This window comes from Drosophila grimshawi, unplaced genomic scaffold (genome assembly GCF_018153295.1).
Source record: "Drosophila grimshawi isolate 15287-2541.00 unplaced genomic scaffold, ASM1815329v1 contig_848, whole genome shotgun sequence".
Lineage (NCBI taxonomy): Eukaryota > Metazoa > Arthropoda > Insecta > Diptera > Drosophilidae > Drosophila > Drosophila grimshawi.
The window spans coordinates 7,873,007-7,890,526 of NW_025063692.1; the positions used below are offsets into that span (position 1 = coordinate 7,873,007).

The window sequence follows — 17,520 nt, forward strand, 5'->3', positions numbered from 1 at the left end:
AAAAAAGTAAAGTGTAAAAAGTATCTAATATAATATTCGCTCAATGCGTCTGGTCATATACAAATATTACGCGACTTAAGACTAGCTATATATATATATATTTTTTTTTTTTTTATGGTCTTACATTATTAATTAATCTACATTAATAGTTGCATTATATTCATTTGACGTGCAACTACATTTTTACTGTTCTATTTTTTGTATGCATGTGTGTGTTTGAGTGTGTGTGTGTGTTTGGCTGTGTGCATTTGCGGCGCTTAAAGCGCACGATTTAATCAATTATGTGTCAAAAAAAAAAAAGAGTCTAATACATCGAAATTAAATTAGATACAGATACAAATACAGGTTTCGTGGCATGGGTGAGTGGCTATCAAGCTTGGGCGATTAGGGGACAAATGGTGTGTGTGTGTGTATATGAGGGGGTATCTGAAAACTATCAGAAAACACAACAATTAAAAAAAAAAATGTTTCATGTTATATATATGGTGTATGGTGTACATTTATATGTATATAATATAGAGATGCGCATCATTAAGACTTTTCGTTTGTACAATTACTGTTAAGCTTATGCTATATATATATATATATATATATATATATATATATATATTTATATATATCTATATATGTTTGTTAAACACTATCATTATTAACTTCGTCATCGAACATTTTTTTTTTTTTTTAATTTGTATCTCATACAACTTAAGATTAAAATTTCTTCTGTTTACGGTTTCTATGGTCAAATTGGGTTTTCTCTTCCGACTTTCATTTGTTGGATTTGCTTGTTTGCATGTGTTTTGGGTGCGTGTGCGTGTGTGTGTTAAAGTTGCATATAATTATATCATTTTAAATTACAAAGTACGTTTTGCTAACTTTATGTTTGTTTTGTTTCGTTTTCTTCTTTTTTCTTTTTTTGTGAGGATTAAACAATTACAAAATCTGCGACAGCTGCAGCAGCCTCTGCCCGGCAGTCGCCTTTGCTACAGTTTACAACATATATACTTCTTCCTATATATATATATATATATATGAGTATATACATATATATATATCTAGGTATGCTTATGATTTAAGGATTAGTTTTCCGTGGCGCCTTCGTCTGCTGCTTTTCCTGCTGTGGCCTTAAACATGCTTGAGGATAATCCGCGTTGGCACCTTGCCGCGCTGCTTGCCGCTATTGCTACCGCCTCCTCCGCTGGTGCTGCTTCCACCCGAGGATTGCTGCCGCTTCTCCAAACGATCAAATATCCCAGATGCTCCAGCTCGCTCCTCTCGCTGACGACGCTCCCGATGACGGTGTGATTGCTGTTCCGAGGAGCTGGCGTTGCCGCTGCCGCCACCACCCCCACCACTGCTGCTGCCATTGCTGGTTGAGGGCTTCAGCACCACACGGCGTTGGCCAGACAACGGTACTGTTGCGGAACTACGCACAATCTTTGTGTGATTTCGCTTTACAGCGTGCATTTCCGGAGTCGCGGAACGCTTGATGGCCTGACGCGTCGGCTGCGGTGGCGGCGGCGATGGTGTTGCCAACAGACGATCCTCCTCATCGAGGAGCAGATCATCATCGTCGTAATCGAGCTCGACCTCATCGTCACTGGGCGTGCCCAGACGCAACATGCCTATTTGCATTGTATCACGCCCCTTATTGCCGCTACTGCTGATTGGGGGCGGTGTGCCGCCAGCGGCTCGACCGGGCTGCGCTGATCCTCCACCTCCACCTCCTCCTCCTCCTGTAGCATGCAGCGGCTGCTGCGCCTGCTGATGATGCTGTTTGCTGGAGGGTGACAAATGATCGGCAATGCTGCGCTTTGCCTCGGGCGCTATTTTCGCAGCGGTCAACTGCTTGCGTCCAGCTCCTGGCTGCAGCTGTTGCTGTTGCAACTTTTGCTGCAAATGTTGCTGCAACTGTTGCTGCTGCCTGCTGCGGGCATCCAAGTCATCGCGACGGTTCAGTGAAATGACCTTGCGCTCATTGCTCAGCGCTTGTCGCTGCTTTTGTGCGTTGCCAGGCGCTGCTGAGCCCCCTGAATGACCGCTGCCCTGATCCTGATCCTCGCGCTGCACCGGGCTATGTTGCTCGGCGCGCTTGTCCTGAAACAAGGAGCATGAAATTCGAAAAGGATTTAAGAGCGGTGTCTTTCGTAGAAATTATTGCAACTCATTCAAATACCAATTATCATGAAAATTCACAGTGCTGAGCAAAAAAAAAGATTATTTTATTGTATCTTGAATTTCATATGCAGAGTTTGCTTTCATAGATTGTTAAATGTGTACGTAAAGCATAAAGCATAAAGCAAATCAATTTTAGATATGAGAACAATTTGTAAGGGACTCACCTCATGTAGTTTCTCCTCGGCGGCGCGTCGCCGTTTCAGCTCCTTGTCGCGCAGGATTCTCTCGCGCAGCTGCTTTTGCTTTTCAATCCCTAGGCGATAGGCGCGCGTCTCCTCATCCTCGTCGCTGGGCTGCAGACGAAACAACCAAGCAATGAGCGATTGGAACCAGAGAGCATTGAAACGAATTGAACACTTACCGCAGTGCGACTGCTGCTGGCGCTGCTGTCCAGCGGTCGGTTGCGCGGTTCGCCAGAGAAAGGATTGCGCGGCCCATTTGGGGAGCCACTGCGTCGTCGCTTTGGCACCGCAGCGGCACTGGAGCCACCTCCACTATTGATGCCAGTTCCTCCACCGCCACCACCACCACTGCGATTCTCATCACGTTCCCTGCTGGTGACGCGACGATAGCTACGATTGCTACTGCCGGCTGTGGGACGTGCAACGGCTCCTCCACCTCCTCTTTCTCCTCCGCTGGCACTGCCGCCGCCTCCTACACCATATCGCTCACGTTCACGATCTCGTTCGCGTTCACGTTCACGCTCCCGATCCCGCTCCCTGTCCCGATCCCTGTCACGCTCCCGTTCGCGATCCGTGCGCTTCAGCGGTGAGTAACTGCGTCCGCGGGAGCGACTGCGTGTCCGACTGCGCCGCCCTCCCTCCCCCTGCGCCATAGATGAGAGCGCTGCGGAGCCGGAACTGGGCGGCGGTGGTGAGCGTTCCATGCGACGCTTCTCAAAGTACTGGCGATTCTTATTGATGAACTCCTCCTGCTGACGCAACAGCTCTGCTTCGCTATTGATCGCCGGCACAAAGTGCGTCTCCTTGATGAATTTGTTAGTGGCGGCCTCGACGCCACCTTTAAAATTGGGATTAATGAGTACCTTGCTGACGTGACGTTGAACATTGGTTGTCACCGCGGCAACGGCCGATTGCTGCAACTGGATCTGCTGCTGCTGCTGCTGTTGTTGTTGTTGTTGCTGCTGCTGCTGCTGCTGCTGCTGTTGAAGCTGCAGCTGGGAGGCTGAAGGAGCTGATGGCGTTGAGATCTGTGCTGCGGTTTGCTGCAATTGCTGCTGTTGGAGCTGCTGCTGATGCTGAAGCTGCTGCAGCTGATGGGCCTGGCTAGCAGCGCTTGACTGCTGTTGCTGCTGTATATGCTGATGTGGAGCGCGCATATTCATGCCGTTCATATAGCCTGGTCCCGCGCCCATCAGATGTTGGGGCAGCGGTGGGCATGGCATGCGCGAACCGGGCGCATCGCCGCCCTGTGGCCGCCACCCATTGTGTGGTCGCATATATTGACCCGGATGCGGCTCGTATCCAGACAACGGACCGTGGCCCGCTGCAACATTGGCTCCCGGTCCAGGACCATATCCCTGCGGTCCATTGCGAAAGGGCAGCGGTGGTCGCATTCCAGGTGAATGTGGTGCCACTGGCGGCGGATGTTGTTGTCCGGGTCCCTGGCCCAGCAAGGCGCCATTACGATAAGCGGCATTTCCGTATGGCAGCTGTTGCATTTGTTGCAACGGCGGCTGCAGCAGACCAACGCGCACCGGATCGTGTGGATGCTGATGCGTATGCGAATGCGGATGCGGCAAAAGATGCGGCTGATGCGATAGGACACCATTTGGATTCACATTGCTCCCATTGTTGTTGTTGTTGTTGTTCGTATTATTATTATTATTGTTTTTGTTGTTATTGGTATTGTTGTTATTGTTGTTGTTCTTGTGGTGCAGCATGTGGGGATTATGTAGATGCGGGGAGGATGTGGGAACACCGGGACCAGGACCTGGACCACCAGAATTGGCCAGAGGAATTGTATTGTTGTTTGTATTGTAGGGCGACTGTTGTGTGGCTTGTTGTTGTAGTGTTTGTTGTTGTTGTTGTTGCTGTTGTGGTGTATATTGGCCTGGAATGAATGCAGTTTTGTTCAGTGTTAGTGCTTGTTGTTGTTGTTGTTGCTGCTGCTGTTGCTGCTGCAGCTGTTGATGCTGCTGCTGTTGGGACGACAGTATGCAGGCTGCCAAGGGGGTTGCCACAACGCCCGGCGGTGCCATCAAACTGGCCAAATGATGATGAGTATGAAGTGCATTATTATTACCCGGCGGCATCAGGAAACGCTGCGGCTGCTGCATCGACATTCCACCCATCATTCGCTGCGGACTGAATATGTGTGGACTGGGATTACGCAGCAGATGATGACGTACACCCATTAGGCGCTTATTGTTTGGGTTGTTTGGATTGTTATTGTTGTTGGCGAATGGCATAAAGCGACCGCCCATGCGCGGTTTGTCTGTAAGAACTAAGATAGTAAATGGTATTTATAACAATCAATAACAACGTGCGTCGAGTCGACGAGCAAATGCACTCTCCACAATAAAACTTCGAATGGCATTGGATATTCACTACTGTCTACCCGTGCACAACTGGGAAACTAATGAAGAGAGATCAGATGCTCACCTGTGTGATGTCGCCTTTGCATTTGTTGTTGTTGCAGCAAGTGTTGCTGCTGTGGCTGCTTGTGATTGTCCGCACGTTCGCTGGCTGTTTTGAAATTGGTGCGCTCTTCGCGCTCCTCATCGTCCTCTTGTAGATCAGAGACGGCACTGGTTAAGCTCTCCTGCGAGGAGGCCAACACGGTGGAAAGCCCACTCACAGCCCCATCAGCAGATCCATCCGTATCTACATCCGGCTCTGGTTGCAACTGTTGTTCATTATTTCCACTGCTTTGACTGTTGCTGTCCGTTGCGGGCTCTGCGGGGCCGATGTGATCCTTAATCTCCTCGTTCAGTGTTCCCGTTGCTGTTGTTGTTGAGGTGGCAGCCGCCAGTTCGGTGATTTGCGTCGCCGTTTCACTGGCATTGGGCGCCGTAGTAGTTTCGGCTGCTGCCACCACAGTGGCGCCGGGTGACTCCCGACTAGCTGCTGGTGGATCGACAACGGCATCGTCTGCAGCGGGCGTCACTGGTCTTGTTGTAGCTGTTGCTGTTGCAGCTTTTGCTGTTGCCGCCAGTTGCTCCTTGTGCTTACGTACCTGCTCCCGAGCCCATACCTCGGCCTCGGCGCGCATCTGTAGTTTCACATCGTTCTCTAGCTCTGCAGAGGATAAGTCACATATTACACATGTCCACACATTAACCATAAACAGTTTCTCAAGCACTTACCCTCATCGGAGAGCAGTAGCTCATCCTCGTCGGCGCCAAGCAGCGCCTGATCGTCAATGTCATCGCCTAACTCATAGATGAGCAGATCGTCGCTGCAAAAACAACAATAAACCCAAATAATAAATAAACTGACAAATCACGGGCCACTTTTCTTGTATTCCGTTTTCTAAATTGCATGAATTTAACGTGAAGATTTCAGGGAAAAATGCGGACAAACAAACTAGTTACAATTTACACATTGAAATTGTTGGGGCTAATTTCAACAACTTTATGTGCATACCCATGTCCGATAATGGATTTGAAATTTATACAATAGAATATACAAACGATACAAATATTCACTTCACAGCCTGCGGTGAAACAGAGAACATCTAAATACAATGTGCAAAAACATAACAATATTTTTGACTGCGGTCTAAAATCCGCTCCACAAGGGTAGGGTATCTAATCCTCGGTATCTTTTTAAGCAAACTTGCATCTGAAGTGGAAATATTTGTATCGAGGACACATGGCACACATGGAATGAGAATATCACTTCAATTACAATTGTAATAGAAGACTGTGTATCCAGTTGCTGATACAAATAATAATCAATACCTGATTGATATGATATGCTCGATACGATTGACAGATGTCAATAGCTTATTACCAAAACATAAAACAAAAAACATTGGGAATAGATGAGTTCTATGGTACAAGTGCCTGTGATTCTATGACTCTGGCTATGCATGGAGCAGGTCTTTGACTATCTGGCGGATGTTGTTTTCTATATGTTTTTCATAACTCGCATATTATGCGGCGCTCTGCGCCCACCTACACACACACATACACTCACACAGGCGCATGCAAAATATTGAAAATATGCAAGCGCCTCCTAGGTGTATGTGTGTATTGTGTGTGTTTGCATGTTATATGCACACAAATATTTAGGTACATCAAAATGCTGCAAATACATACAGATACTTTACAATTGTTACCCATTTGCGACAAGAATGATGAATGTTGCTAGCAACATTGGTGACTATTCAATGTTTGTGCTTTTTTTATGTTTGCTATTTGCATTTTGCAGGCGAGGCGACTTACTTAATGTCCGACATTTTGACTGCGGCAACACCACCGCCACAAAGGCAGAGGCAGAGCGAAAGAGAGGCAGCGGCAGCTGTTGACACTCAGCGGCAGCGCAACTGAACGAGCGTGTGTGTAAGTGTGTTGTGTTGTGTTGGTGTGCGTGTGTGCGCGTTATGTGGATATAATAGAGTAGAACATAACGTTTTGTCTACTTCACTTTGACCGTTTATAACATCTTTGTTAGTTGATTTCAATTCGGCACTTTTATCAGCGTACGCATAAGCACTTTTCGCGTTTTTTAACAATTACAATCGTAAATATTGCACCAAAAATCAACTGAAACGCTTTGCTGCCAGCGTTTTCCACACGCAGTTTTTTCTTCATTACTTCTTACCACTTTAGCTAAATACATTGGTCAACACTGAAAAGTGACAGTGCTGCAAGGTAAGTTTAATTCAAGTACGCACTGGATTACAAATCGATACATCGATAAGACGATACATCGAGAAGCGTTTCGGCTCGGATATTTCGATGTATTGCTGACATCGCTAGGCAGTCCCCAATTGGCACACGGTACACAATGTCGAGCGCCAGCAGCTGTGCGCATTAATTAGAAAAATAAATAGTTCGTTTCGTGCGGAAAAATAATAAATTGAGCTAAAATCAAAAGTCAACAGATCCGGATGTGGAGTTCATCATTAAACCTGGATATGAGCACAATTAGCTAACAGTCTCTTACACAGAGCTCGCGTTCAAGTGACTTCAAATCATTTGAATGAAAGCAGCGAGGAAAAAATATATCACAAATTTATTGTGCTACAATTAGCCAAGTTACGATATACACACACAAACACAAATTATTTCGGCTTATTTTTTACTTAATACAAGTGCATACAAAACAAACAAAAAAACAACATAGAAAATAAAAATTCCAATTCAAAGAAGGCAACACAAATAAGGCAACGGATCAGTGAAATGCGAATGCAAATTTGAAACTGAAAAAAAAAAAACAAAAAATGCCAGACGACCAACACTTAAATGCGAAAAATGCCCCAGGCGAACAAGAACAGCTGACAGAGCCTGTTGCTGCTGCGATGGCCAGCGTACGTCTGCCCATTGTGGGCATGACCTGTCAGTCGTGCGTGCGCAATATTGAAGGAAAACTGGGTCAGCAGTCTGGTGTGCTGCAGGCGCGCGTCCAATTGGATGAGCATGCCGGTTACTTTGACTATGATCCCAATCGGATAAGCGCCACACGCATTGCATACGAAATCGATGAAATGGGATTCGAGTGCAGTTATCAGCCGGAGGTGAGTGCAGCCAGGGCCAGTGTTGATATACGCGTACTGGGGATGACCTGTCAGTCGTGTGTGCGCAACATCGAGGGACATTTAACGGGCACAGCTGGGCTGCATCACATTCAAGTGCAGTTGGAGGGAAAAAAAGCGCGCGTTCAATATGATCCGGAGCAGCTGACAGCGGCGAGTATTGCTGAAATGATTGACGACATGGGCTTCGAGGCGAGTGTCGCACAGGACACACCTGTCAAGGACACCTCGACACCTGTACTGAAATCCACCTCCACCTCATCGCCTGCCAAGCAGGCAACAAATGGGTCTGCCACCCTGGTTCCCGTCGAACAGGAGCTGCTGACAAAGTGCTTCCTTCACATACGCGGCATGACCTGCGCTTCCTGTGTGGCAGCGATTGAGAAACATTGCCGCAAGATCTACGGCTTGGATAGCATACTGGTTGCGCTGCTCGCTGCGAAGGCAGAAGTCAAGTTCAATGCGAATGTTCTGACGGCCGAGAATATTGCCAAATCGATAACGGAGCTCGGCTTTCCCACGGAGCTCATCGATGAGCCCGATAACGGGGAGGCCGAGGTGGAGCTCGAAATAATGGGCATGACTTGCGCATCCTGCGTCCATAAAATTGAGACCCATGTGCTCAAGCTGCCCGGCGTCACGGCCTCCTCGGTGACGCTGCTCACCAAACGCGGTGAGTATGCACAAGATACCCAATTACATACCCTGTATTTAGCCAACAATTCAATTGGCTCTGTCTATAAGCGACTTAATTTAATATTTCTTAAGCGATTTAATTGTATGGGATCTACAATAATGAGACTTCATATCGCCTTGTCATTGTTGCGTAATCCATCTAAAATTTCAACAACTCCACAATTGAACAACAGAGAACAATATGTCAATATTTGCATTATATTAACTGGAATCGAGCATTTGCACCATATGTCATCATTGGCACGTCTTTATACATTTATGTGCATACACCTGTCGTTCATATTGTTAATGAAAACACGTGCTAAGATTCCCAGCCAATGTATTATTTTGGAATATATTTGAGTGAAACAATCAATTTGTGAAAACAATATTTAAATCAAATACAAATACTTCAAAGTTTGGGAGTTTTGTATGTATACTAAGCATACATAGATATGTATATATATATTTATATATATATATATATATACATATTTGATAAGAATTCTCCACAGGGCAATGCTCACAAAAACAACAACAAAGAATAATAACAGCAACAACAGCACATGCGATTAAATCCGAGTGTGTATTTCTCAAATACGGGCGACTGGCTTTATCTGGGTTATTTTCTACAGAGTCCCAATAGTGGGGTAGGAAAAGCGATACACAGAGAAGAGTTTACACTTCGATGTACAAGTTTTCGAAGAAGTGCTTAAAACATTTCGATATTTCAAATATTCCGTAAGAAAGTATATGATGAAAGCAGATCTACAAAAAAAGAGAGGTTTTTGTTTTGCTTCGAAGTTGGCAAATACTTTATGCTATAGAATATTTATTATTACTATTATGATTACAATGGAAATGTCGTGAAAGCTCCATAATATTATTAAAGCACTTTTATTTTATTTATTCAACAGCATTATTGGTCTCAAAAATGAAATTTTAACTAGATCCCTCTTACAAAATGTCTTTTTACTTGTAAGCGAGTGCTTTAGAAACTGGGAGCACCTTTTGTTTGATTTTTGTTGTTGTTTTTTTTTTTTTTTTGAGATCATTGCTTTATCACTGAATCATTGCATTGATGTTTTTATACATGCATAAGGTCAATGTATATATACGGAAACACATATGTATATATAGATATAATTTATGGATATCGTATGCACCCTGAAAACCATATGCATACATATATAAATGCACAAAGGCGCTTTTGTTTTGTGTACTTTCGATTGCAGATTTGATGTGCCACAAATACAAAAATCATTTACAAACATATGCTTATGTTGTATATCAAAGATATTTTCATGTATATATATATAATAATAATAATAATGTGTGCTTATACCAAACGATATTTACAACAACAATTGCAGTTTGATTTCGTTAAAGCATTCGTTTTTTTAGCTATACAATTTTCATTGTTAATCAGCTTTAATCTAAAAGTGAAAGAGCCTTGCCCTCTCTTTCTCTCTCGGTCTGTCTCTTTTGCTCATTCTCTCTCTCTCTCTCTGATTTTCGTTTGGATTTCGATTGCTCTTTTGTGTTCGTGTCGGTTCGCTGCGCCTGCGCAACGTTCACATTCACCTTCACTCGGTTTCCATTTCAACTTGAGTTTCGCATATTTGTGTTGTTGCCATTATGGTTAGATATAAAGATATTAACTACAAAATATATGGACTGAAATGTTATGCAAGACCAAGCGCTCTACCTGGAAATTGTCAAAAATTGTATAAACTTGTGAAAAATCTGAAATATGAAGAATGAAATATTTAGATACATGATTATGAATAAATATCATTTTATGATTTGTTGTAACTGGAATATAATGAAACAGATCATGCAAAAGAAAAAGATTTAGTGTTATATTTATGTAATATTCCATAATCTTGCTTGTGCTAAGAAAAATGGAGACTATTCTATCTCCAGTCAATAACAGTCGTTTGGCCAATCAGATCTTAGTACTGACTATGAAAATCTGTAATCTTCAATGTGAATTGTTTATTAGTTTTTTTGTGTATTGTTCAGTTGTGTATCTATGATAGTTGCACTAAAACTGGTTTTACTTTATAGTATACACATTTTAGTTATGTTTAACTACCAAGCAAACTGGCAGCGCAGCTTTCATTTTGGCCTGCAATTATAATCCGTGGCATAAACGCACTGAAATTCCAAAAAGGGAAAGAAAACCGATTCTCAATGTGATGAATTAATAAAAATTTTACATGAATCTGATATCTCAGATATATGAGCTCTGAAATTAATATGATTGAAAAAATTCAATCAAATTGTTGTTTCAAGTACAACGCGCATTAGAAGTGAGAGCTGAACTCGTTTGCAGCTGAATGTGTAAGCTTGTTTGTTGGCTTACTTTCAAATTTGTAAAGATTGCTCTAATCTTAATTGAAGATTGCAGATCCGAATGGTAGTTTCCTAATTCCACGATAAAGTGAGAAATGATTGAACTATGATTCGATGCAGTTCTTGTATTTTCGTGGAAACTATATACGCTTTGTGGAATCAAACCTGTATCGCCAATCAAACACATTTTCATTACATGCATCTGTAACCATGTACTTTGGATGCCTAGTGAAAACTATGTGAAGTACCAAGAATGTAAACTCATTTCCCTTTCACTATATATATCTTTACACATTAGAGCAGAAAACTTATCAGTCAACTTGTGGCATTTGTGCAATCATTTTTCATTAAACTTGGTTAACAAGTGCAAAATAATTCCGAGTTTCTCGATTAATTGCCAAGCTCTTTCAATGATTTATGGTCAATTAGCCACAGTTTTTAATTCTGTATCGAAATCGGCAAGCACGACGACAAGTTGTGAAATTAGTCAAATAAAAACTAAACCAAACCAAACCAACAAAGATTGTGAGTTACAGTTAGCTAGGGTTGTCCGAGTTGAGAGGAACATATGTTTTGACTGCCGATGCTTATCAGATAAGTGACGCTGACTACCGCTTCGCTTGTTCATTGCAAATGACACAACAACACCAACAACACCAACAACAGTAGCAAATACAACAATGAGAAATGTTCTAAAAATGAAAACGAATCGAAGCGATAAGATGCAAACAGCAACAATAACAATAACAACAACAACAACAACGAACAAGGCTCTATGAAAACAGAAATTGAAATAATGTCGGGCATCTAAAAGAGCAAGAGAAAAAGAGAGATTGTAGCATTTGTTATTGTGGGTGTACTAGATAGTAGAAGTGTATACATATGTTTTGTTTATACATACATATATATACTATGTATAGAGGAAAAATGTTGAGCGATTTGGTAGCTGTGTGCTGTGCTTCAAATTGAGGACAGAGATTCGATCGATTCGCTTTGTTGCGCTTTGATTTGCTCGATCGATCGATTTTTCTTTGATAATGAGCATTAAAATTTGAACGAAGCGGATGATATTGTAATCCTTCATAGTTATCTGAATTTTGCACACGCTTCGGCAGACATTCAGTTCAAATACAAAGCTCGACTGGGTCATACCCAGTAATCAGCTATTGAGTCTCCTAGTGCTTGAGTACTGCTTCGAGACCTTTTTGGAATGAATGTATTTGAACTTTATGCTTTCTGCTTCTGCCTGTATACCCTATGCTTTAATTGCCTACAGGGTATTTACAAACAATATAAAATAAACCTACCACATGATAGTCTGCGTGCTATTGTCGAATGTCGAGTTTGCACACGATATCACAAAACAAATGGATGCATAAATAAAAATATAAACCCCCGCCCCCTGATAAGGCACCCCTCCCCACCCGTCCTGCCCTTTGGCTGTAGTTGTGATGAAGCACATTATCTGCTATGATTCAGTCCGTGAGCTTGAGAGTCTGGAAATGCAGGGGGTTTTCTTCGTTTACTTATCTCCATTCACAAATGCAAATAAAAGTGTACTTTTTTTCTCATAACTGTACCCACCCAGTTAACAGCTACGATATATGTCTATATATCTAATAACAATATTTGTTGAAATGGGTCGACTCATTCAGGGGCTTGCTATCCGATTTGATTTTGGGCTCAACATCTTAATCAACGTCACAAAAAAAAAAAATTGAGACAATTTTCATATCTTATCGTTCGTTATGTGGTATCTTGGGTCACAGCAACAACGAAACGAAATGAAATGGTAATAACTACCAGAACTTAAGAGGTAAGTCCTCTTCTTTTTTTTCCATTCGTTGGCCAAGTTCAGCAGGCCATTTTAGCCCAGACACAACGACTTAAGCACAAACAAACAAATGCACACACGCACACAAATATTTAGTTAGATATACAAATGCGAATGCGAATGCGAATGCGATACGAGAGAGATACAAATACTCTTTGAAATTGGAGCTTATTGTTCAAGTGATTAATGCATGTAGCATACGGATACATCCAGGGACTGTGGCAGCAGTGGTGCTGAGGGGGGTCGACTGGAATCCAGTTTGTAGACAGCTACAACAGCTTCAGTTTTGCAATCAAATCCGGCAATGTTGTTGTCCGAACCGGTTGTCTTTAGGTTAATAGCAAATTAAAACTTTAGCTCCAAGCCAGCCAAAATAAAATAAAAGCGCTCCAATTTCAATTTCCATTCCAATTGCAAGACATGGACAGCTCATGGCAAAAAGCCTTTTAAACTTTTAAGACTTCAGGGACAGACATGACCATATCAATGAGAACACCTGTCTATGCCAATAAGAAATTATTTCTAGGTCTACTAAAGAATTTCTTCATTGTCTTCATATGTATAATTAGTCTTATAATGATGAGCAGTAATATATTACAAAAATACTATATAATATAATACTATAACTATATATATATATATATATCAATGAACTGTTCTGAACACCTCTTTTAATATATTTTGCATCTCTGATAATGATGACATCCATAATGAACTCAATGATATGTTGAAAAATTATCTCTTATCGCGCAGTCAAATAGAAAATTACTTAATCTCTTTTGCCACTAGCCAAGTTGCATTTCACTTGGAAACAGCATTTACTACTTTGTTAGAATTTTATGACTTTTTTGTTTTTTTTTGTTTGTTTTTTTTTTTGCATGTTAATCTAATCTAATTATAATGGTGGCCGTAGTTTGCTGGCATAAAGTTGCATATGATATGAATAATGTATATATAATAATAATATATATTTATATTCATAATTTCTGGTCTCTTCGCCAATGCAGGTAAATTCCGATATATTACTGAGACGACGGGGCCGCGGAGCATATGCGAGGCAATTGAGGCGCTTGGATTTCAGGCGAAGCTGCTCAGCGGGCGCGATAAGATGACACACAATTATCTGGAGCACAAGGAGGAGATACGAAAGTGGCGGAACGCCTTTATGATATCCTTAATCTTTGGCGGTCCGTGCATGGTGGCCATGATCTACTTCATGCTGGAGATGAACGACAAGGGTCATAAGAATATGTGCTGCCTGGTGCCCGGACTCTCCATGGAGAATCTTGTCATGTTTCTGCTCTCAACACCGGTGCAATTCTTTGGTGGTTATCATTTCTATGTGCAGTCCTATCGAGCTATCAAACATGGCACCACAAATATGGATGTGCTCATCTCGATGGTGACGACCATCTCATATGTGTACTCCGTCGCAGTGGTCATTGCCGCTGTGCTCATGGAGCAGAATAGCTCACCGCTGACATTCTTTGATACGCCGCCAATGCTGCTGATTTTCATCTCGCTGGGTCGCTGGCTGGAGCACATAGCCAAGGGCAAAACATCGGAGGCGCTCTCCAAGCTGCTCTCATTGAAAGCCGCCGATGCGCTGCTCGTGGAGATCTCCGATGACTTTGACATCATTAGCGAAAAGACCATCTCGGTGGATTATGTGCAGCGTGGCGACATCCTCAAGGTTATACCCGGCGCCAAAGTGCCCGTCGATGGGAAAGTTCTCTACGGTCATTCCAGTTGCGATGAATCCCTCATCACCGGTGAATCCATGCCAGTTGCTAAGCGCAAGGGTGCTGTCGTTATTGGTGGCTCGATCAATCGCAATGGTGTGCTCCTTGTCGAGGCAACGCACACGGGGGAGAACACAACGCTTGCCCAGATTGTCCGCCTCGTGGAGGAGGCACAAACATCGAAGGCGCCCATCCAACAACTTGCCGATCGCATTGCCGGCTATTTTGTGCCCTTTGTGGTGGCCATATCGACCATTACGCTCATCGGTTGGATTATTGCAGGCTTTGTCAATCCCGATCTCGTCCCTGTTGCCATGGAGCACAAGATGCACATGGATCGTAATACGATTGTCATAAGCTACGCCTTCAAGTGTGCGTTGAGTGTCCTTGCCATTGCCTGCCCCTGTGCTTTGGGTCTGGCCACGCCCACAGCGGTCATGGTAGCTACCGGAACGGGAGCGACAAATGGACTGCTTGTCAAGGGTGCCACAGCACTGGAAAATGCCCACAAGGTGAGTTCTAATTCGTCGAATCTCATCTAGCTATTAATCCTCTCGTGCTTTTACAGGTTAAGACTGTTGTGTTTGACAAGACGGGCACCATCACACATGGCACTCCCATGACCAGTCGGGTGACGATCTTTGTGCCGCCCCAGGTATGCAGTTTGGCACGCGCCCTAACCATCATTGGAGCCGCCGAGCAGAATAGCGAGCATCCGATTGCCTCGGCCATCGTACACTTTGCCAAGGATATGCTGAATGTGCATCAGAGCTTTGGCAAGAGTTCGGGTTTCCAGTCGGTGCCCGGCTGTGGCATACGCGCCACCGTCTCGAACTATGAGCAGTCCCTCCGACAATCGTGCAATGCGGAACGCATCATCAACTATGAGAATCTGTGGCGCACGAATCCCAGCAGCGCCATTAATGTCGACAATGGCGCCAGCATTGAACAGCTTCAGCTGCAGCATAAGTTCATTGAGCATCAGCTGCTTGCGTTGGATGGTGCACTCGAAGAACAGCAAGAAAAACAGGAACAGGGAAGACAAGAGGAGCAACAGCAACCGTTGATTGATGGTCCCGAGATTCATGTGCTCATTGGCAATCGTGAGTGGATGCAGCGCAATGCAATTGAGGTGCCACTGGAGATTAGCGATTGTATGACGCGCGAGGAGCACAAAGGACACACAGCTGTCTTATGCGCACTTAATGGTCAACTGGTGTGCATGTTTGCCGTCGCCGACATGGTCAAACCGGAAGCCCATCTGGCCGTCTACACGCTCAAGCGCATGGGTATCGATGTCGTCCTCCTCACCGGCGACAACAAGAACACCGCAGCGAGCATAGCACGTGAGGTATTTATTCATCGCTTTTCAAAAATAATGTCTTACTCTGATTATGATCATATCAAATTACAGGTGGGCATTCGCACAGTTTACGCTGAGGTGCTGCCCTCGCATAAGGTGGCAAAAATCCAGCGGATCCAGCAGCGTGGCGTGCGCGTTGCTATGGTCGGAGATGGTGTCAACGACAGTCCGGCGCTGGCCCAAGCAGATGTGGGCATAACCATTGCGGCTGGAACGGATGTTGCCGCCGAGGCGGCAGATATTGTGCTGATGCGAAATGATCTGCTGGATGTGGTCGCCTGTTTAGATCTCTCGCGCTGCACAGTGCGCCGCATCCGTTATAATTTCCTGTTTGCCAGCATGTACAACCTGTTGGGCATACCGCTGGCCAGCGGACTCTTTGCGCCCTTTGGCTTTACGCTCCAACCGTGGATGGCATCGGTGGCGATGGCCGCCAGTTCGGTGAGCGTTGTCTGCTCCTCGCTGCTGCTTAAAATGTATCGCAAGCCAACGGCGAAAACGCTACGAACTGCCGAATATGAGTCACAGCTGGCATTGGAGCGGGCCCAACGCAATGGCTCCGAATCGGAGCTTGACAAACTTTCGCTGCATCGCGGGCTCGATGATCTGCCCGAGCTCATGAATGGCAAGCGGATGGCTGCCTTTAAGCGCTCCAACACGTCACTTATTTCGCGCATCTTCAGCAGTTCAGCGAATTTAAACGGGAAGCAGGAGGAGGGTCTACTCCAGGACTCGAACAGCGAACGAACGCCACGCATTCTGCAGTCCCGCTATCTGGGCGACACCACCGAGCTGCAAAAGCTCTAAACGACAAACTACAAATTTACCGTAAACATTTTATAATTTAGATTCATATACAATACATATATCTAACTATAATACAAAATCTGTATATATGCAATAATCAAAAACAAAAAAAAAAGAACAAACATTCATTTTATATAGCATTTTTTTTTTTGTTCATTGTTAATAATTCATGTGTGCGAATTGAGTTCTGTTTATTCCTTATTTAAACATAAGATCAACTGTGAGATAGAAAGAAAGAAAAAAGAACTTAAACAAGACAAGACAAGATCATATGAGCAGTATAAACTAATAAACTATTGACCATATTGTTACTTACTATTAAATACACAACAAATACAAACGAAAATATCGAGATTTTCTCTATGCTTACATATATACATAGCATACATTTAGCATATATATATATATATATTTACATCTGGCATATAATGCGGGTAAGATCCCCAATTGGTGTACTAAATTGTTAAGCAAAAGCGCGCATTGTTGTATAAATATTCATGATAATGATAATCATAAGTCATAATTGGGAGCACAACTGCAAAATATATAACGAAATGAAACTGATTTTTGTATATATATATACATACATACATATATAAGTACGCTTATCGCTATTTGTACAGTTTATACAAACATACACATCATGTTTATATACATGTGTGTATAAATCCAATAAAGTTGATCCCATACCAGCAAATAACAGATCAAGTTACAAATAAACAAAAAGTTTGTGAACCTAAAACGCTTTTGTTAATCGAAATAATGGCAAATAGGATCGTTTGCGATCGATTGCCGGATTCAGGCTGCCACGAAAATTGCAACATATTTTTTAGGAGTAAAGT

General features: G+C 43.3%; 2 protein-coding genes across 2 annotated transcripts; one reads left to right on the plus strand and one right to left on the minus strand.

Annotated features, from left to right (window-relative positions):
- Positions 1–893: 893 nt before the first annotated feature.
- On the minus strand, positions 894–6,928 carry LOC6565548 (neurogenic protein mastermind). Its single transcript, XM_043216006.1, has 7 exons — positions 6,587–6,928; positions 5,504–5,595; positions 4,800–5,435; positions 4,295–4,641; positions 2,537–4,228; positions 2,340–2,468; positions 894–2,094 (listed from the first exon to the last, which is right to left on the minus strand). The coding sequence occupies exons 1-7, from the start codon at positions 6,598–6,600 to the stop codon at positions 1,123–1,125; spliced, it is 3,882 nt and encodes a 1,293-aa protein (XP_043071941.1). The 5' UTR covers positions 6,601–6,928; the 3' UTR covers positions 894–1,122.
- Positions 6,929–7,130: 202 nt separating this feature from the next.
- Positions 7,131–17,420, plus strand: LOC6565549 (copper-transporting ATPase 2). The gene is made up of 4 exons (XM_001992244.2): positions 7,131–8,572; positions 13,774–15,020; positions 15,077–15,859; positions 15,923–17,420. The coding sequence occupies exons 1-4, from the start codon at positions 7,588–7,590 to the stop codon at positions 16,676–16,678; spliced, it is 3,771 nt and encodes a 1,256-aa protein (XP_001992280.2). The 5' UTR covers positions 7,131–7,587; the 3' UTR covers positions 16,679–17,420.
- Positions 17,421–17,520: the final 100 nt, after the last annotated feature.